We start from the raw sequence: 23,237 nt of genomic DNA, 5'->3' as shown, positions 1-23,237 counted from the left end.
AATCAGCAAAGATGAAATATGCCTTTTACTTTTGGAAAAATATGGAATGCCAGAGATTCACCATACATACCAAAGAAAAGTTTTTTAACTCAAATGTAAGGACTGTCTTATAATACAGACCTAAAGCGAGAAAAAAAGCAGTAGCTTCCGACGAACCCATCTAAGCCCTCATTAATAAATACCTCCATAAAATACAGTTCATTAGCCAAAGTGCTTAGCAAGAACCTCTTGGAACTCAGACACTTTATACTTCCTGTGCATATAACAAAAAGCTAAGTGGACCTTGATCGAACGCCCACTTAAGAAGAGCCAAGCAAGGAAACAATGCTACACAGAAACACGTAGAGAAGATTAGTGGAGGACGAAATGTAAACAGACTAATACAACCGTCACATGGCTCATGATCAGTACGACCAAAACTAAGTGATATGAGATGAGGTGAGTGTAAGATTGTCAGTGGCCTATACTTTGTTGCAGACTAAACAAGGCATAAGTCAAGTTATTCAATGCTGTCAGGTATTTTGCTGTATTTCAATTTACCTTATTTGGTATGACTTCATGATTATATAATAAATGTTTACAGAACAGACTTTTTTTTATTAAAAGATTTGTTTGAATTACATAGAAAAACAGTAATTCAACACCTTGAAATAGTTCGTCCAAATATCTTGTTATTTGAAATATCTAGAACGTACAATAACATGATCAAATAAAGTTGAATTTCCTGTGAAATTTCCATCGACGTATGCAGTTGCAAAAATATTTCTATACAATGTCCCAGGACTTGAATCGACCACTGTTGCAGTTGTTATATTTTCAGAGAAATTATATGATTTGTCGTCAATTCAAATAACTCTGTATGGAACTATTTCCCCAAAATACAAAGAATGTCATGGTATATGGCGTCTGATTATCAACAGATACATATGGATCTGAAACATGAAGTTAAATGGTTTTCACCGATGTGCTGAGATACATGTCAGCACATAAATGACAGATTTTGGAAATGCATCACAAATAATTTGGCATTATATTATTTTAACTAAAAATCTCAAATATTGACACATTAAATTCTTAAATAATACCCCTCAAATTGACAAATTCTATCACTAAACTTATTTGAATGACGTTATTTGACGAAGATTCGATATTTGTATTTCATCATTTCTAAAATAATAATAGTTTAGACAATGTATCTTGGTTTGTAAATGTTCGTGTTTTCAAAAAAAAAACCAAAAAACATTTGGCTGAGAAATAATTTATAAAGGTACTTTTTTAAACCATGTGATTTATATTTTGATTTTTGATTTGGTAAAAATAAAATAGCACATTTCTGGCATGAGCGACACTTTTGATATTCACTATCATTAAAAATCTTCAAAGTCAAATGAGTTCAATTTAAAAATATGTACAAAATGATTATTTTCGATAACCCAAAGTTTTATTTGATGAAATTGAAAGTATACAGAGCTTCAATTGAAAAATAATTTTATGGTTAGATAATTGAAATATTGCATAATTTCCATAACTAATATTCACGTTGTTGGCCTATTTAACATAATTTGGGCCAATAAAAATAATAAAATAATTTTATTTATGAGGTGTATGTACATTCTTTATGTTGTACATTTGAATGATCGGTTTTATAACCAAATTACGTATTTGTTCTAAGCTAGAAATTTATATGTGATTATGTTTCAGCGTAAACAGAAACTTTATCTTTGATTTATATCAGTTCGAAGAGGTACTTGAATAATCCACTTGAGTGAAGTAGAACCAAACCTTCCAAAGGTATATCCGCTTGATTGTATCTTCTTGCTTGGACAGAAGAAATAGTATATACCGATGGACTATGCGAATCTGTTAATGTTTCCAATACCAGCACACCAGCTATCTAACAAAGGATATGAAAATAGAAATATACATTTGGTATCAAATAGTCATCACCTAATCATGTCATTACATTTTTACATTTTAAAGTTATTATAAAGGTTTGTTGGACCAACATGCTTAAGTTTGCTATACAGATGGTGAAGTAATAAAAGAGTAATAAAGGAAAGCAAGGTTATAGAGGAAATTTAAAAAATGTAATCCAGGGACAAAGACCAGACATGGAAAATAGACAAACACAGCATGGAAGATGAAATAACTAAAATAATACAAAGAAACAAAAGTAAATGAGCAACTTGGACTGCACTAAAAACTGAGACCATGACCAGGTGCACTGGTAGGGTATAAGCGTTCTCTACTTTTCTAGAACCACCCGCCGAGTTGCTTATAAAAAATCAAGACCAGGGTAGGCGAAAGAGGGACGGAAAACATGAGATGTTATGTTTTCGGATTGTTCCAGGTTAATACACCGTAACAATCAGCGAGTTCATAGTGACGACTATAAAATTTCTGTAGTGATGACTTCACTCATGTAGCAACATAACCCTGTTCCGAAAGCCTAATTGTAAGAAGTCAAGCGCGATACAAAAAGTCTGCGCAAGTACGGCAAGTTCTGGCATAACGTAGGAGTTGTGGTTTGAAAACTCCATACGCAGGTGCTGAAGGGACATTGCCAAATATAACAAGAAAATTGTAGTTCAGTAACTCCTATGTTGTTTTAATTGTTTTCATGTTTTTTACTTGGGTCCTACTAATGGAAGAAGAACGGATATAGTTTGATAATGATATAATCTGGAATATTATTTGAGATATTAAACTTTGCTAATTTAAATGTAGACGAATAAATGATTGAAATGATGACGAAAATTTGTACTTGACTTTTAGCAGAGTAGAGTGAACTAATATTTACACAACCCATTATAAAGAAAGTCGATTCACGCAGTATCCAGCTCGGTGCTGGCGAGTTATTGAATTCAATTTTAAATATCAATCATCTGGTCTTTCAAGACATAGCCTGATTATGGCAAGTTCAGCAATGCAATTCTTTCTTTTTACAAAAATATGAAGCTTAAACCTGTTATGCTTCCTCTTTTTTCTCTCTTTTTCATGATAGCTGTTTTGTCGAGTATTTTGCTAGATGATCACTTTTCAGTATTAACTTACCAAATGAACAACACAACAAAGGAGAAAAATAATCTTCCGTAACATCCTCAACGTAAATAATTATCACAATGAAGGGTATCCTTTTTTTATTTTACATAAAATAACAACACACAAACGAACTATGACAGTTGATTTTGAAGATACAGAACGTTGTCATAATACGTCGACAATTTTATCACCTTAGCGACCTGTATAAATATATTGATATTTTAGGCATTGTTCGTGTATTCTTTTTATCCTTCAACCACATTTTCTGAATGAAACATACAAAATTTGTCCAAAATAGATTATTGTAGAGCATGTCGGTAGGCGAGGACACCTTTAAATTTGTTACCTGTTTCTATTTTTATCGTATCTCCGTCTGTATATTTGTTTGTTTGTTGGGGTTTAACGTCCGAGCAGCAATATTTCAGCTATATTCAGACAATGAACATGAAATGGATGATAAAATGAACATGAAATGAAAAAAAAGGATGGGTCACAATGACAATAGGGTCGATAAATCTTGACTGCCACTGGAAAAAGGGAGTATGGGTAAGGTAGGGCAATTTAGCCTCCTGTGGCGGAGCGCAAAGGTTCCTACTCCTATCTAATACCACAGCAGGGTTCTTTAACGTGCGAGGGAAGTGACATCTTTCCCCACACGGTACATCACTATGGTTTGCGGTCAGGTTTTCCGTATTATAGCCTGACAACCCCAGCATGTAACACACCAGGGGTACCCCATTCCACCACCTGGGACACACATCCCAGTTGCTCTGTGGGCAGAGAGCCTAGCCCCCGGCTAGGTTTCTGAGCACTATTTAGTCGCCTTATACGACAAGCTTAGCGCTGCTGCAGGCCTATTCTTTTGACACCCAGACCTGCACGGGGCCCGTCTGTATAGTTGTCGATCTAAAAGTAATAAAAATGTATCACCATCGTTGATAAAATCTCTTATTTTGATTAAAAGACTCATATAATATCAATTCAATTACTTTTAATTAAGCGTGTGGAACTTTCAAAATACAGTTCATATTTCTAAAACTTCTGAATATATGACAAAACTCTCGACATAAAATTGTAAATAAGATAGAGATGCGATATCTATGAACTGCTGCATTGAAATAGTAGAACATTTCACATTTTAAAGCCTTATGTAATACATTCGTCAACGTCCATATTGCCTCTGATTTATATGTTATTTTGTTGACTGTCATATTAATTTCACTGCCACCATGTTATATATTCTTGCAAATGACTTACACTACTAATGCAAAGCCCAAAACTCATTCTTTATGGGACGTAAAATGCTCAGACCTCAAGTAGAATACATAATTAGTCTTGACTTGTTTCTGCTTTTACTGCATGTTTATGTTTTACTACTCTTATAAAGGAAAAAAAGCAAATGAAAGAAGATACTTTTGTACGTGTTGTGAATTTGAAAAAAAAAAAAAAAAAAAAACAAACATTTGACTGTCTCCATCTCAACAATGAGAACTAATTTGTTCAGCGTGTCATAATTTTCCTTTCCTGTTTCGTCTGCCACGGATTTGACTTTTTATGAGCAACTCTGCGGATGTTTCTAGGAAAGCAGTGGACGCTTACCCTACGGGTGCACCTGGTCCATGCTCCCAGTTTTTAGTGGAACCCTAGTTGCTCATTGGCTTTTGTTAATTTGTATGAATGATTTGAGTTAATTTATGTTCTTTGTTGTGTATGTCTATTTTCCTTCCAAGTCTGGTCTTTGTCCCTAGATTACATTCGTTTGAATACCGCTACATTCTTTGTTCCTTTGATTACTCTTTCATATAGTGATTTACTTTGGCATACACGGATGTGCATTTGAACTATAGAAACTTTTAGAAAGGAATTAAATTCCAATATTCACCCAAAAGTGTTGTAAAATTTGATAGATATCTGACTGACATTTTGCAGTTGGAATTAGGAGAAAACGCAAAGTTGTCTGGCATTAATTAAGTTATTTTTAAATTTATGCATGATCTTGTAAAATATACAGTTACCCTAATGTTTAAATTTCGTCAAAGAAATATCATAAATCCTATTACTTTTGACGATAAAGCATTGATTGCACCAGTCGAAAACATTAGCAGAAACTGATGTACATAAAAAAGACGTTCAATCACCCTTAGCACATGATTAATACTGTCAGTTTTTAGTGGATTCCAGCTTGCGCAAATTTGTTCCTTTTTATGTGTAATTTTGGTTTTGTGTGGTACCTCTTGTGTGCATCATTTCCTTGTTTATTTGTTATCCCTGGATTATGATTTTTTTTATTGTCAATCGAATCCTGATTCCCTTTTACATAACTACACATCCTAACATTTCCCATTTATTTTAGAGTAGAATTAAAATACTTCGCTAAGTAGAAAAAAAAGCTTTTATTTATTCGGAGGGCAATTAATAATTTTAATAATGATTTTCTCCAGATATGGTACATGTATTATTTTAGCATATACTCAAACAACATATAAAATTTAAAAGAATAAAATAACAGATTTTATTCCACTTCACTTCACCAAATGCATATAAACATATCTGTGTATAATACTAAAGGTATATAACCACATCAGAAAACATTTTTTCTTTAAGTACAATTACACGGCTAGATCGTCATAAGCATTTTCTTCTCTTACTGAGCTAATCGTTTCATAATGTGTAGGCCTGCTAAAAAAGAACAAGGCAGAAATAATTTAAAATGCGTTGGATTATTCTGAAAAGCTAATTTGTCCTAATTTGAAACTTCTAAATTTCAGCGACTATGATGTCTGTTTGTACAACAAATTGCTACTTTTTCATATTTTTATCATTTACGACAAGCCGACGATTTGGTAAAACAGTTATATAATAACATTTATTCAGTCATATGTTCTGCGTTACATTAGTAAAATGTAGCAGGGGAAACGAAGCGTCGTGAAGGCATTATAATTGTGTCCATCAGCTCAACCAATAACGCTATTTATGCAGTAAGTTAAATGATTAAAATGTCATCAATAAATGTAAATTCTTCTTCTTTAATCACCAAGATATTTTTGTCAATTCTTATTGGATCGAAACAAACAATTATGGAATTATTGTAATACGACAAATAACTCCATGAAATGATACACACTAAGTATTATTCCATTGTACATAACATGCATTGAGGTTATTTCAAATAGACGGAATTACCTATAATGTAACTTCTAAATCAGGAACTGTTAAATGAAATCTCAATAACATAGTAAAATAACATCAATGAGATAATAAACGAATACAAGTCAACTGATCAGAATTACGTTATATCCAACATCAAATTATCTGGTTATAATATCATAAATATGACACATGTTAAAAATACTTTTTTTAATCTCGAGGGTGCATTGTTTTTAATTTCTTGATTATCTCAATTATACTTTTAAAAATGGTTAAAACAATGCAAAATTTGACATTATCGCTACTCCATATAACCGTCGCTTTTATGAATTCTTAATAAAAGAATGCTTATGATTAAACCATAAAATGGTACTTACTTAGGACACGTCTGCTCCCCTGAAACGTAATTATTTTATTATTTTATCATTAAGTGTGAGTTAGGTGAGCTAGGAAAGTTTCACCTACTTCAGCATGATTGTTTTTCTTAAAGATACAGTTGTAGACGTTTGCAAAAGGGTCATTTCAACAGGTTACAGTCGTGGTTAAAGAAATTACATGGTCGCCACCATGATCCCAATTAATTGATAGGGTTTTCATATTGCCCAACAAAATTAAATTATAAATGACGTTCTTCTGTTTTCATTGAAAATAACCTCTATGTACGGGCCGCTGGAAGTGGATAGTTTTTCGAAACGCACACTTTGTTTCGCCTAAACTTTTTGTACAGTTACTCGGGTTTTCAAATTGGAAACCTAGTGTATGTTTCTGTGAGTATTGTTTTGTTGTATGCGATTTAAAATAGCAAAGTATCGAATGTTCTGTATGTCATCAATTTCTGCAAAAATACCGAAGCGTGAAGAATTGGACAATTGAAATACGCCAAAATCCAAATACATGACCAAACAAACTAAAGCATAAGCAATATGAACTCCTACAACTCCTGGGAACGATATCAGGTGCTTTGAAAGGGTAAGCATTTCCTGCTCCGCCAGTGTCATTCGTCTTATTGCAAGTGAATGTAATCCCGTATTAGTTTTAGCAACAAAAATACACTCACGAGCTCGAGCAAAAAAAAAAAAAAATGGTCACATCAAACAATTTACATTGGGCGATGTCCTTCAATTCAACAAAACTTCATTATGTAAATAAAGTAAATTTTGCCGAAATGGTGCAAATTATCCGATATAAGCAAATTAAAATAAAATAACAAAATATCAACATAAATCATATGATAATACCAACAATAATAGTAAAAACGGAACATTTGATCTTAAACTTGATATGATAAATCAATAAATTGTGCCAAAATAATTACATGGTGTTTATAATCTACTTCTCGATTTCAAAGGAAACGTGTAAATTTCGACATTTTACATGATAGCAGTGTGATCAATAGCTGCAATTGGCAAAAAATACTCTAGCGAATCAGTTGACCAAGATCTTTTGACTTGCTCTAATACACTTCTGTCAAAGGAGCTACACTACTGCATATTGTAAGTTTCAAGTTGTTCAGTAAATTTTAAATCCGATAAGACGTGGAATATAATTGAAGATATCTTGATTCATCTGTTCAATTGTGATGACGACCGAAAAACTCTGTAATGATGATAATATCGGCGATGAAAAATACCCACGATTAAAAAATAGTAATCAATGGAACCAAGGTTATAGCGGTAATCAAAAGAATGTAATCCAGTGACAAAGACCAGACATGCAAAACAGACACACACAACAAAGAACATGAAGTAACTAAAATCTTACATACAAAGTAAAAAAAGCAAATGAGCAACTCGCACTCCAATAAAAACTGGGAGCATGGACTTGTTGCAATGGTAGGGTAATCGTCCTCTGCTTTTCTAGAAACATCCGCCGAGTTGCTGATAAAAAGTCAAGTCCGGAGTAGACAGATGAGGAAAGGAAAACTATGACCGGAAAATTATTATACAATATTCGTGCTCTACAGAGAAAGTCCGTGTGAAGATCACAGGCTAGACAGTAATGAATCACGGGTGAGATGTATAATCCATAGGCTAGATATGTTGGTATATACTCACTAAGAAAGGGGAAGTTTCGATTAGAAAATCAAAATCATCACTTTTGTCATTAAGAAAGTGTTAATTTCAAATGTATGTAACTCTGTGTATTAGTAAAGATCTAGTTATGAAGCAGAAGGAGGTGCATCAGTTTTCTCATTCTCGTTTGTTAGATTTAAGTAATTAAATTAGCCACAAAAATTTTTTTTGTTTTGTTTAAACAATATTTCATTTGTAAAAGAAATATTTGAATGGAATGAGTAACAATTGATGTTTTTACTGACATCGGATAATTGAATAATTTAGATAAGGCACATTTTTTGTCATCTGTAGAGGCCAAACAGAACCAACTAAAATAGATTTATCCTTTACGTGTATAAAGCGTGGCAAACTCAATAGATCTATAACTAAATACTTTTTGTCAATTTCTACGAAAAGCTGAACTTGTCCTTGCGTTAATTCATTGCACACCAGGATCGCACGCTTGGTTTTAAGTTAACACCAGAGGGTTAAATGAACATGTATAAACTTGTATGAAGCCGTGTTAAAAGCTTCACATTAAAAATAAACTCAAACATAATTTTAATCAAATAACCCGGGCTGATTATACGATTAAGGATTTCATTAAGAAACGGTCATAGTGAAACAAACAGCTACAGCAGATTCGTTCTGAAATAATAGCTTTACAAAATATATCTTCATAAATAAGTTACTTTCGATAATATACATAGTATTCTGCTGTAGAAGTAATCCAGAAATTGGGCAGATTGTCCGAAAACAAAATATCCGTATGTTTAGTACAATAAGTGGTTTTAAGAATCTTGTAAAACAATGCAAATTCAAATTCATTTTGGAAAGGTATCGTTGCTGATCTAACCGAGAACTTTGTGTTTATTTTATTTCTTTATTCATTATAGAAGTATTCAGTATTTAGATATGCATTGTGGTATTCTGGGGAGTATTTTTATGTCAAAATTATTTAAAACGCACAAAAAAGCAACCAATTATGAGGTATTTGTTAAGTGACTAAAACCACATTTCGGAACATTTAAAAGTCATAAATAACATACGGATATATCATACATCTATCAACTCTAACTAAAACCTCTATTTTAATTTTAGATTAGTCGTCAAATTGAAATATGGTGTAATTTTTCATTATTTAAGTACAAATGTCACCTCCCCAAAATGCATTTTTGTTGTCGAAGATCATTTTGTCACATGAAATCAAATGATAGCATTTCTAAATCATTTTACATTATTTTCTCATTATTCTGTTTGTCTCATATATCTGCATTCTAATATTGAAATATTAGTGTCATAGCTAAAGTTTATTACATCATAAATAGAGGGATAATTTTATGAAGTTTTTCAACAAATCGTTTATGAAGTTTTTCAACAAATCGTTTATTCCTTTTGAACACAAATTTTGATGCACAATTAAATCATGTATCATAAGATGAGATATTATAATAAATGAAATATTTGAAACAAGTCAATGGGGTTAAGAAATATGCTCTGCATGTATGTACTCCATCTCTTGTAATTCCGTGGCAAAAAGGCTAAATATGCTACATATAAAAAATGAATAGATATTTGTATCCATAATAAGTTAAAAACCTGTCCGATTTCGACAAATCTGTCATTTAATTTGTGGTTAAAAAAGGGGAGAGCAATAAATTCGGTTTTGTATTGATGCTCTGTACTGTACAGTAGTATATAAAACTCAAAACTACTTTTTGTATTTTAAGCCAATTCTGAGGATCGGATTTGAATTTGAAGTATCAAGTTTATTTTAATACTGTACGTAGCAACTATGTGAAAAATGAAAATAAATAATAATAATAAAAAAACATTTCAATCACTGTGTATAACTAGAATATTTTGAATAAGAAGTTATTTTGATCACTCCAGATTCTTTCTTTCGTCAGACACCATAAACAAGAAAATATAACATGGAACCGTTACCACCAGTCCTGTCGTTTATTATACATTCCATACAATATGTATTAGAATGCAAAAACAAGAGAGTTCGAAAAATTTATTAAGCTGTGATTCAAGTAAAAGAGTAATCAAGGGAACCAAGATTATTGTGGTAATAAAAAAATGTAATCCAGTGACAAAGACCAGACATGGAAACAGACATACACAACAAAGAACACAAAGTAACTAAAGAGTAATCAAGGGAACCAAGGTTGTAGCGGTAATCAAAAGAATATAATCCAGGGACAAAGACCAGACATGGAAAACAGACATACACAACAAAGAACATAAAGTAACTAAAATCATACATACAAAGTAACAAAAGTAAATGAGCAACTCGGACTCCACTAAAAACTGGGAGCATGCACCAGGTGTAAGCGTCCTCTAAACTAAATCATACATACAAAGCAAATATTGAATTCTTTTTATCTTCAAAACGTAAACACTGTAGCCATGAATATGTATATTATACTGTGCACTTTAATTGGAAGTAAATTGCTAATAAGAATTGATGCAAAATAGACAAGTCAACTAAATGAACACTGTAATACATTAAGGAGGCAAATCCATTGAAGCTAAAAACATCTACTCGTAATTGTTTTTCAAAATTGAAAAAAAAATGATTCTATTACAATAACTATGGTAATATGACTGATAATATGACTATAGATCCATTGATCGCTGAATTGGCAGTTAACGTGTAGTTATGATCTTAAACCGCATGTAAACTATTTGTAACGCAAAACAAAGTTACTGTCCGCTTTTTTTTTGGACAAACCAGTTCATGGGCACAACAGTAAAGTAACAGAAAATACCGATACAAAAATTATTAAAAGTCAACGACAAGTTGTTATGTGTATTAGACCATACGACCTTTTGACGACCAAGCTTAATTAAAGTATGATCATTCTACAAACCGCATGCCAATTTTCAGCTGTATGTTGTGAAGTGAAATTAATCTCTGTTATTATGCGACTTTAAAGGTTGGTCACCGGACTAAGTCAACTTATGACGGACAAAGTTCTTTTTAAGTTTTTTTTAATATTCTATAGACGTGGTAACCTTAACATGTCTCATATTTACTTATTCCAACAATAAACATTTCACTTAAAATATCTATTAAACAGTAATTGCGTCGATTGATCTTTGACCCGCCCCCTATAGGTACTGTAAAAAACCGTTTATCACTTAACATGAGTATGAAAATCAATAACTACATAAATTCTAATTTCCAATGATATTTAGTATAGACGTATTACCTCTAGGCCCACGAAAACAAAATACTATTTAATATCTGTCCGCAGCACTATTAAGTGTTTGACAAAAATATCAAAGGCATTATTTGACTGACCAAGAATGTCATAACAACTATATAATTACCATCTGCCCGTTTTTGTCGATATCGTTTGTGTAGGAAAAATCCTACACTAGTTAAAAGCACAGATCCAATTATACTTCCAATTATTCCACCAACTAAAGGCCCAGCGTAAGCTGTTGATTTTTCTAAAATAAAAGCATATAATTGTTCAGTTTATGCATTAAACGGAAAGTAGCACATCTTTTCTCCGTTAAATCGTAACCCGGAATTGATGAGACTGTGTGTTTCCAACTAACTATTTTCATGATGTTGTCAGTAGTGCCATTGTTTTTACCTCATCTTATGTACGTTTAAAGGTACTCATAAAAAATTAATGTGTATGATTATCATTGTTCAGTAATATGAAGCAGGTACAAAATGTATAACATGCAACAGGACGACATTTTATATATTGATATTATTTTAAATATTTATGTCTTTCACTGTTTAACATCCACTAAGATTGTTTTTTTTCAAAATTTAAATTAACTATCAGATATGAGCCAAAAATAAAAAAAAACAAATTACATTTTGTTCCTGTTGGAAATACGAAACTAGTAAATATTTTACTCAGTATTACAGGTTAACTTTTTGTCAGGTGGAAATCGGGCTTTCAGTGCTTTTGAGCTCAAAGTTAAAATTGGTAACTGTTACGGGGGATTCGTCCTCAAATATCCATTCGTTTAAACAATATTTTGAGAAACAAATTTTTACATTTGAAATATTAGTTCAAAACTACCAACAAACACATTGTATGGTCCATTTCGTTTTGTTTGGGTTTCATTTATGTAATATTGTCTAAAACAAAAGAAATATACAAGTACATAACACCACGATTGAAAAATTGTTTCCTCGAAATTTAATCCAGATTAAAGCCTCTATTTTATATTACAAAACTGTGAGTGCAGAATTTCATTTTCATCTTGCCATTAAATGGTGAATATAATGTTTCAGTTGCTGCCAATTTCTTATCTATTAAAGGTAGTAAAAACCACTTCATATCGAAAAGTAAAGGGGTTGTCCAGAACGGAAATAATTAGCAAACAATGTTATTTTTAGCACGAAAGTATATTCTCATGACAGATATAAGAACACCATATCGATCGACAAGTTCATGATGTCGACTTTAAAACTTTTGAAAGTTTATTTTTGTCATATTTTTGATTCAATAGTTCATTCTATTGTTTTGCATGGAATGAACATTTCGTGCTATTTCGATAGACACTAGCATAGCGTATAAGATATACATAAACTTCATAGAGTTCATTAGAAGTTCATATTCTAATGAAACCAATCAAACCTGTTGATACTGTTAAAGATGCATTAAACATTTGTCCATTTCCTATTGATGTCGATGCATATATGGAGTACTGGTATTCGGTGTTCGGTGAAAGACCATCAATTTGGAAATTGAACTTTTTTATTTTCCATTTATAATGTAAAACATAGAAATTTCTGTTGTCATGAAATGCAATATGCCAACTAGTTGTGGAATTGTCGGTTTTCTAAATATTAAAATAAGATGATTATATCAATAAAGAAAATCGTACATTAATTAGTGTTTTACAGTTTTGTCGATTACAATTTTACAAGGCAAAAAGATTTGTTTTGACTAAAGTGTAATTTATGTTTTAAAAGACAAGAATGCATGCAACAAAGATGAATAAATACTTAGGCAATACTAAATGAAATAGTAACAAAAATTATGTGTAAATTTGATTGCATGCTTAGATTCTACCAGAACTTTCAAACATGTACTTGATTTCTTACTGAAACTTTATGTTATTTAGTTCTTCTAAAGGAGTTATATTATTTGTATATTGATTCTGGTAAGTAAATGCCATGACTCCTAAATTGAAATCAGCACTTATTCTAAATAAAAGTCTAAAAACTATATGCTGCTTACTAGCATTCTCGTTTTGATGAATGAACAATTCGTTACCGAGGGACAATCAATACAATTGAATTTAACATGCTTTTCTTTGTTTCTCGTCCCAAAAGTAAGTGTGTATTCATCAATAATGCCATTAGGATGACGAGGTGCAGCCCAATATAACTTGACCGCCATTCTTGATACTTTCGCAGTAAGTTTATCTACAGGTCCAGGGACTGGAAAAAACATAACAGTACCGTTGTATGAAAATATCATGAGTACGACAAGATTTTGTTCATGACATTTCTGGCACATAACCATTATTTTTAATTGAAAAATAGCTTGAATAAAGTTTGTTTGACGATTTGTTGTACGACTAACATGTAAGTATTGAAGTACATGTAGAATGAAGAAAATAGATAGGTGTTGGAAAAGATAATGTTTCAAACCTGCTTCAGATCGCTTTACAAAGTAATTGAGTGGACTGCTAGACAAATTGTTCGACACAGAAACAATGTCCAGACGACAGCAAACACCAGGCTCTGATTCCAAAAGAAATTCACTCCAATCATATCTTTCCTTCACTAATTTATAATTTACGGACAGAAATGTAGAAGTTTTACACAGCGATGTCTTCAAAACGTTGTAGTAATCCACGTGTCCTTTTGAATATTCAATATCAAACTTAGCGCTATATTTATTATCTGTTATTGTTATATTTCCAGGTCTCTCGGGATCTGCAGTTGTAATGTAATAGCAATAATCAAAGTATTACAAATGAAAATGTCATAAATGCATTATTTGACAAAAGCATTCAAAATAATGTTAACGGACATAGACGGATGATCTATCTTTAAAACGCATTTTTGAAAATTTGTCATATAAGTATTATAATTATCGCAACATAATATTTTATGTATGTGCCCATAAACAGGATTAGACATTCAGATTAATGAAGACAATATTAGAAATACAATTAGAATTAGAATAAAGTAATTAAATATACTTTGTCCCTGGATTGCATTCTTTTGATTACCGCTATAACCTTGGTTCCCTTGATTCCTCTCTCTACCACTTTTTAGTCTGTATTGAGTAAAATTATAGATTAACTCGGAAATAAACTACAATAATTTAAAGGATTTGTGTTACTTACATGTCAGTACTCTTACAGATCGCGCGTGTGTTATCATATCAGCAACCATTGCATGAACAGTTACATTATAAACTTTCCCTGGAATGCAGTTTCCTATATGTACAATACTTAAATTTGTGCCCTTTTCTCGATATGTTGTGCTGAATTGCTTGTTTTCGACATAAACAGAGTACGCTGTAGTTTTGACATCTGTATTGTTGATATATAGGGTTATTTCTGTAGTGCTACTTGTCACAAAGATGTTAAATTCCTCACCGGCTGGAAATAGAAGACATAAAGTGATATTTGTCTGATAACAAAGTTAAAGAAATTAATCGGTAAAATAAAACAAAACAAATTATAACAAGCAAAACGCAACAATACAACTAAACATAAACTAATACATTTCATATACTATTGTGAAAATGTGTTCATTCTTACCTGTAATTGCGCTTAAGTCAGCTGAAGGTGAACTTAACAATCCATGTGATACTGCAGTCAATGTGATGTTGTAATGAGTGTTTTCTATGAGATTTTCAATAATAACAACCTGAGGTGAACTTTCATATTGAATTCTATCATGTCTGCTTTTATTGATTATAAGTAAATTGTAATACTCAACTCCTCCAATTGTAGAAATTGATAAAGTCAATGAATGTGCTGTATGGTTAACAAATTCAACCAATGGCTGACTAGGATCTGCAATTTAAAATATTTATTACAACAAAAATTGTCTATGAATTTAATGCTGACTATTTAATTTAGACAAAGGAATAATAAAATATATGTTCATCAAAAAATTGGTTCATCTGTATAAGTGTTAATATTCAGTTGTATACATGTCAAACTCCTAGTTCAATTTATTTGTATGTTTATAATGACTTTTCAGCTTACTTCCGGAACATCTGAGTTGAGCACGTTTTAATGGGTGATTTTTTGAGTTTACTATTTGATTCTTTTGTTTTGGTCGAAATGATATTTGTTTTCCTTTGGGTCATTCTGGTGGGTTTTTTTCTTCAATTGGAATAATTATTTTTTTTCTTAGCTACAACAATGTATTTGCATCGTTTTTTTACAATGCGTTGTTTGGTTAAGTCTTGACATATTTGCAATATGTGTATGTAAACTGCATTTATTGTCTGTCTTATACATCTGCATATACAAGACAATTGTCAGTCAGGCTGAAAACGTTTTATTTAATTAGTGAAGTAATTGTTTCAAACTACAATAACTAAAAATAAAATTATCATATTTCGGTATATAATACAGTTAATGTGTGTTGCTTTGATTCCAAGATGAAGACTTTAGTTCAATATAGTCCTTTTTTTGAAGACTCTATATTTAATTAAACAAACAGGAACAAAATCGTAATCTTCTTTTCAATTTTATCAACAGTTTTTTTTAAAAGACAAACAAAATCATAACCATCAATGCCCTAAATAACCATCACTTTTTTTTTAAGAAGCATGTTATAGGATTAACCATTACATATCAACTAGGGTTCAAATTAAGAAAATGGCATCAGCAATAAGACGTTTGCTTTTTGTTATTTAGACACAAAATCAAATTACTCGAAACTTCTCATTATTTGTCTTCTTATTAAAGAAAAGAGAAGGCAACTTTGTAGTATATAAGACTGATTCATCAAATGTTTCAGAACAATTATTATTAACAGCTGTAAACTTGCATTAAGAGCATAAAGTGATAAAAAATCTTAGAACTATACAAGCACTCGTTTAGCTAATTGTGAACATCTTCATAATAGTTTTTAAACGAACAATCTTTTAATATATCGGTATTCATGAAACGGGTTTATCAAGACCGTACTGATTTATCTAACGATATAATCTCATTATTGTTAATTGGTATATTTTTCCTTCTATTTATTTGTCCGATTTGTTTCTACCTCTCGTGCACGACAAGATAATCAACAATTTCCACAAAAACATTATAAGTGGTTCTAACGTTACTCAGTTATTTTCCTTTTAGAATAAATATAGCGCCGCAATACCTTTTTTTTTGGCGCAACCTAGGTAGGTATCAAACCTGATAATTGTTTTCATGTAAAAAGTACATTCGAATAACAAGGCGAACCTTGCATGTTAGGAGTGCACTTTATTTTGTTTTAGTTTTTAATAATGAAAATAACACGTAATTTCAATAAAATATATTTGATTGTAGGACTATATGTAATTTATAAATATGATTATAATAAAACATAAATTACAATAAATCTACTATTGTTTTCTTTCAGAAAAGAAAATTGTTTGGTCATCGACATAAATAACAATTTGAAGTATGTATTAAGCAAATCTATAATCACTGTTTGAGAACAAGTTAGTTTAAAAAGTGAAGTAAACTGATTTCGTCACCGTCACTGCTGTTGCCAATTTTCATAAGGCGCTGAAAAAAAGACAAAAAAAAACAAAATGAACAAGCAAACTGAGAGCCATTACTGACTAAACATATCCCCACGCCCAAATACTATTACACTGTCACAATATATATAGAGATGTAAAACAGAAAGTCTCACGTTTATTAGCACAAGCTAAAATACAATACTACAGAATGGCTCGCCCGCCTATAAGATATGCGTGTGAAATATCAAGATATGGAAAGGAAATTATTGGGAATGAAATTCTGACGAATAGAACAGTATACCACTTTCTTCGAAGCGTGCTATTAACATAGTAGGAAGAGTGGTTTTTTTTTATATCAAAATATAAATCCAGGGTTTTTATAGTTTTAACTTCATATCTGCACTTAAACGTCAATAAAAATAAAAAAAAAATAACTCCTCTAAGAGTTTTTATAGTGAATTAAAAATGCATACCCACAACAATCTTATCAATTTCAGTATCTGTGATGTTGAATGTGACAGCATCTTTTGCTTTAAATGACATATCAAACATTATTCATTATTTTAAATTTACGCAAACTTTGAATAACAATACGCATAAGATTTAAGTGTTCGAAAACAAAAACGCATTAAATTTATTTTAGCAAAACAAAATATTTCTTACATTCCTCTTCGATAGCTCTGTCATCTTCTACTTTTGAAGTTACTAAATCCCTAATGCATTTATAGATGAAAACATACTGCTCCTAAAAGTTTGAAAATATAAACAAAAAAGGTGAAGATATAGTTTTTCAAAGTATTATCAGTGTGATGGAAGAAAATAAGGACACAAAATTGTGGAGACGATTAGAAATAATATACCTTGAATGCCGGTTTTAGTTTACGATAATTGATTGAAAAATATTGTTCATTTAAAGATTAACTAGGAAGTAGTCAAACGGAAGTATAACAAATGAAAATATCAAGGTTAAAAACCTGAAATCTGGAAACCACAGCTATGAAATGCAGAAAGAAAATATGACGTTTTATCATTATTCTTCTTTCTACGTTTGTATTTAAAGCTACTTTTAAAATATACTGTTAAACTTACCTCAGTCTGTACCATGTTACATCTGCTATTTCTCATTTTCAAGATTGATCCAAATATATCAACAGAAGTCTTTGACGGATTCTGTAGCTGCTGCATCAATGTATCCATGACTATAAATGTCCCAGTCCTACCCACACCAGCGCTGTAAAATTTATATCTATTATGATGAGTTTCGTGAAAAAAAAAACAAAACAGAACACAGCTATGTTATAAACATGATAATTATTTAATTGAAGAAATCATTTGTCTCAAATATATATTATATATAATACATTGTGTATAAAGACAAACAGGAAATGTTTAGATACATATATCGAAGAAATCAGTTTCTATTTCCTATGGTGCAAAAAATGTTATTTCTTTTTTTCTCTATTTTTCTTTATTTAACAATAATCTGCATAACACAGTTATCTTATACACTCTCTTGAATATCTGAAATCAAAAAGTGTATTCACATAAAATATCTGTATTTGCGTCAATGCATTATAATTTTGGGTTTTTTTTATCAATTTTATTTACTTTATATCAATGTTTAGATATTTTAGGACCTTCTTAGGTTTACCTGCAATGAACAACTATAGGCCCTCTCATATTAGGTCGGACTTCTTTCCTTACTGTAGTAACGAAGTCCATCATACCTTTCGTTGTTTTAGGGGTACCCATGTCTGGCCAGGCTAAGTAGTTGAAGTGACGAACTTTTTTACAGTTATCACCCTAAAAGTACACATTTATGTGTCTTTATTGATTGCAGTAACCGTCTTAATTTATAATTTATTTTTATAATTACTAATAAACAACTTTAAAACCATCTGTTGCCGTTGTTGAATACAATGGAAATCAGTTTCGCGACCTAGCTGACAAAATATTTTAACCAACTGTTTTGTTTCATATTTGAGGTATCTGTTGCACTGATACATGATTCACATAATACTTAATACTTGGAAAAAAAAACATCATTGAAATTGTTAAAGATAACATGATAGTACAGTTTTATTTCTATGTATTTCAGTTTGTTTGTTGCATAAATCTCTGTTATCAGTTCCAGACTTAATTTGATTTAGTACGTGGAATATGTTTATCTAAAACCAATCAACGCCAAGCAATAGTCATTAAGTTTACAAGTTATTTTTTGCGGCAATTAACTTAAGTAGCAGTATAAAATATAAAAGTATGAAATTCAGACAGGACTGTATAAGAACCTAGTTCTTGTCAGAGTTATCGTTCTTAATTTGGTTGTTGTATGTGGGAAATGTATGATTTTCTAATATACAGATCTACATAAAAGAGGATTATAGTAACGTTAAAATATGGTGCATGTAGTTTTTACCGGTTGTTGAATGGGATTATTATATTCAGCACAAATCACTTTACCGTTGTCAGTGTTTTATTATTTATTTTATTATTTATTTTAGATAGATTTCATACTATTGGCATCTCTTTATATCTCGTTGAGACAGAAAAAAAACTTTTTGAATGCTACAGTTTATAGTTTGGGGACAATATTAATTCGTAAATGGGAAATATACGAACAAAAACAAACCATATTAAAATTGATGAATGAAAGAATGAAAGGGATGCATGGGCATTATTAGCCCTAATTGAACTAACAAATGTCTTCAAGTTTTGTATCATTTGTTAGATAGTTGCAATCATCATGATACCATGAAAAGTAAAAAACTGTACACGAACGAACAAAGAAAAACTAAAAATATCATCATCACCAATAAAGAACAGGTCAAAGCATAAAACAGAAAAAAAACAGAAACACTGGAAAGCTGTCATTTTTGCTTAACGATACTTAAAACATATATATTCACCATTCTAGTGGCGCTATAATACCATAACAAAGGAAACGTCTGGTAATTGTAATATATAAAAGTCCAGCGCCCTAGACCACTCGGCCAGCTAGGATATATAAAAATATAACTTCGTGCAGGCGGTGTTGCCGTAGATGTCACAGCGGTACGAGTTCGAGTCCCGTGGAGGGAACGACCAAAAATTTGCATCGCAAATTTGAATGTTCTAACATCGTTGGGAATTTTTCAGACCTTTCTATACGTTTACATATCTTCCCTGTATCAATTTGTTCCGATGGAGCAGTGTAGCGAATAGAGTCGTCACATTCGGAGACGTTTGTATAATATTGATTTGTTGTGACATGCATCATTAATTTGATCCTCTATCCTACATAATAACATCTAAATGAACTGTCCTGTACTACCCCACATCGTGTACTAAGTTACAGCCCTAGATTAATCCTACGAGGAGGAATGACTCGGCCTAGCTGGCCGAGTGGTCTAGGGCGCTGGACTTTGTGCAGGCGGTGTTGCCATAGATGTCACAGCGGTACGAGTTCGAGTCCCGCGGAGGGATCGACCAAACATTTGCATTGCAAATTTGACAGTTCTAACATCGTTGGGAATTTTCTGCAGTCCTACCACAACACTTGTTACTCCCGTAGTGGTATTAATTCAATGTGGATCCTGAAAAATTCGAAGGATCTTTTGGAGACAATCAGTTCAAGACTATTATCTCAATATAATAGCATTAAAACCTATGATTTTTCAATACTGCATACTTCTATTCCCAATACTCAGTTAAAATCTCGACTTAAAAACATTAAACATCGTTGTTTTTCCAAAAAAGATGGTACACCTTGATACAAATATATAGTTCTTGGTAGAGATTCCTCATACTTTGTAAGAGATAATTCCAAATCATCTTCCAAATATACAGAGGAAGATGTTTACAAAATGCTGGAATTTTTAATCGACAACATATTTGTCCAGTATGGTGGACGTGTTTTTCAACAAACGGTCGGCATTCCAATGGGAACAAATTTTGCTCCTTTACTTGCTGACCTATTTCTTTACTCTTATGAGGCTGACTTTATAGCTGATTTGATCAGAAAAAAAGAATATCGTTTGGCTAGATCCTTCAATCTCAGTTTCCCTATATAGATGACGTATTATCTTTAAACAATCCTAATTTCGGGGATTTGATACATCGCATCTACCCAAAAGAACTTGAGATAAAGGATACTACAGACACTGTGAAGTCAGCCTCATATCTTGACCTACACATAGAAATCAATGGTAAAGGAAAACTATTGACCAAACTTTACGACAAACGTGATGACTTTTCATTCAAAATTGTCAACTTTCCTTTCATCTGTGGCAACATCCCTTCGGCTCTTGCGTATGGAGTGTTCATATCACAACTGATACGTTATGCCAGAGCTTGCCGAAACTACGCAGACTTTGTATATCGCGCTAGAACTCTAACAAATAAGCTTCTGGAACAGGGTTATGTTGCTACAAGATTGAAGTCATCACTACAGAAGTTTTATGGTCGTCATCATGAACTCGTGCATCGTTATGATGTATCCATCAGCACCATGAAAACTGATTTATTCAACGGGTCATAGTTTACTTTTCCTCGTTTGTCTACCCCGGACTTGACTTTTTATGAGCAACTCGGTGGGTGTTTCTAGAAAAGCAGAGGACGCTTACCCTACCGGTGCACCTGATCCATGCTCCCAGGTTTTAGTGGAGTCCGAGTTGCTCATTTACTTTTGTTACTTTGTATGTATGATTTTAGTTACTTTATGTTCTTTGATGTGTATTTCTGTTTTAACTATGTCTGGTCTTTGTCCCTAGAATACATTCTTTTGATTACCACTATAACCTTGATTCCATTGATTACTCTTTTAGACCTTTCAATACGTTTACATATTTTCCCTGTTTCAATTTGATCCGATTGGGCAGTGTAGCGAATAGAGTCGTGACATTCTGAGACGTTTACACACACACACACACACACACACACACACACACACACACACACACACATATATATATATATATATATATATATAGAAATACATATATATATATATATATATATATATATATATGGGTTCATTAGATCTTTCATAAACATAATGTCAATTCTACGACAATAAAATATAACCATAGAAAGGAAAATTGCATTTCTTCAATTTAAACATACATCTCAACGCAGACCAAATATCATATTGGTAAGATGATCACCCTTTTTCCCAGTAAATTGTAGTTATGTGTCAAATCGCAGAACGTGATTTTGTGAGCTATTATTCATAAAGATATAATGTACTTCTGAAGAAGCATTAAAGATTATCATTGTACATTTTCCTAATTCTATTTGAAACTATAACAAAAGCCTCAAAAATACAGATTTGAAATAGTTATTTGACTAAAAATTATAACATTCATTAAAATAAATAACAAAACTATAGTGGTTAACTATGCATACTTATTAGACAATATTCTTACATCACGTATTGTAATCGTGCGTAGTGCATAATCGTTCAGGAAAGACTCTGTATCTATTTTGACACCTATATCACCATGAAGGATTTCTTCGCCAACTTCTTCAGGCCAATACAGTTCACACTTTTTCTGTAATGACACCCGAAAAGGATTCAAACAGTTTGAATTAAATGTGCAAATGTGTTTGTAAATCACATAACAACAACAAAGAATAAACCAACTGGAACAACTGGAATAGCAATACAAAAGAAATCTAAACCTGCTTTCTACTCCATACTCTTTTAACCGCAGGTTCGTATATATATATATATATATATATATATATATATATATATATATATATATATATATATATATATATGGGTCATAGTATCAGTAAAGCAATCTAAACAGATGAAAAAAAATGTGATGGTCCGAACAGACTTACATAGTATCTCATTTCACAAAAGACGATGAGTTATGAGCGAGTGGACAGTGATGTTCACAATGACACTATATCAAATTGTCCTTATCATTCATTTCGAGGGATAGCACCTATCTTTGTTTAGTACACATAGTGTAAATCTGTATATTCAGTATTTTTCCATATCTGTTTCAATCTTCCTTAGGGACTCCGATGGATGTGTTTGGTAAACTAACAAACTAACGCTGCGTGTGAAAGCTGCACACTGAGTACTGAATGGTAACAACCAACGTGTGCAATTAGCTTTTAAGCGTTAAAAATATTCAAATCTTGCAAACTCATGAAAATGGAAACCTAACTCATACTTAGAAAAATGGGACGTGATTTTAATTAGAAGTACGGTTAAACTACCAAACAAAGGAAAAGTAAAAAAAGAAAAATCTCAGAACGTGCTTATTAAACGGCTGGAAAACTGTAAAGACTTTTCCCTCTCACTGTTAAACGTTAA

At 31.7% G+C, this 23,237-nt stretch overlaps 1 protein-coding gene and 1 long non-coding RNA gene across 8 annotated transcripts in view; both read right to left on the bottom strand.

The window, feature by feature from the left end:
* Positions 1 to 576: 576 nt before the first annotated feature.
* LOC148615303 (uncharacterized) lies at positions 577 to 5,425 on the bottom strand. The gene is made up of 3 exons (XR_015923866.1): positions 3,055 to 5,425; positions 1,783 to 1,894; positions 577 to 932 (listed from the first exon to the last, which is right to left on the bottom strand). It is a non-coding gene; the product is annotated as an uncharacterized LOC148615303 (long non-coding RNA).
* Positions 5,426 to 5,540: 115 nt separating this feature from the next.
* The window catches only part of LOC148615302 (receptor-type tyrosine-protein phosphatase H-like), a 134,902-nt gene continuing 117,205 nt past the window's right edge, over positions 5,541 to 23,237 (bottom strand). For 4 of the 7 annotated variants that reach the window (XM_088590146.1, XM_088590149.1, XM_088590148.1 and 1 more), the window contains 5 exons: positions 22,330 to 22,455; positions 18,579 to 18,730; positions 18,017 to 18,158; positions 17,591 to 17,672; positions 16,720 to 16,970 (listed from right to left, as the gene is read on the bottom strand). In XM_088590146.1, the coding sequence (XP_088446272.1) occupies positions 16,942 to 16,970; positions 17,591 to 17,672; positions 18,017 to 18,158; positions 18,579 to 18,730; positions 22,330 to 22,455 (531 nt within the window). In that variant the 3' untranslated portion in view covers positions 16,720 to 16,941. Of the gene's footprint in view, positions 6,586 to 11,585; positions 11,709 to 12,862; positions 13,068 to 13,468; positions 13,672 to 13,884; positions 14,173 to 14,588; positions 14,847 to 15,008; positions 15,267 to 16,719; positions 16,971 to 17,590; positions 17,673 to 18,016; positions 18,159 to 18,578; positions 18,731 to 22,329; positions 22,456 to 23,237 lie in introns of those variants that run through there. The other 3 variants (XM_088590147.1, XM_088590150.1, XM_088590151.1) reach the window with 2 other exon arrangements.

Source organism: Perna viridis, chromosome 6 (genome assembly GCF_037379345.1).
Source record: "Perna viridis isolate PV_CMFRI_1.1 ecotype Kerala chromosome 6, ASM3737934v1, whole genome shotgun sequence".
NCBI classification, from domain to species: Eukaryota; Metazoa; Mollusca; class Bivalvia; order Mytilida; family Mytilidae; genus Perna; species Perna viridis.
This window is presented reverse-complemented; position numbering and strand designations above follow the sequence as displayed.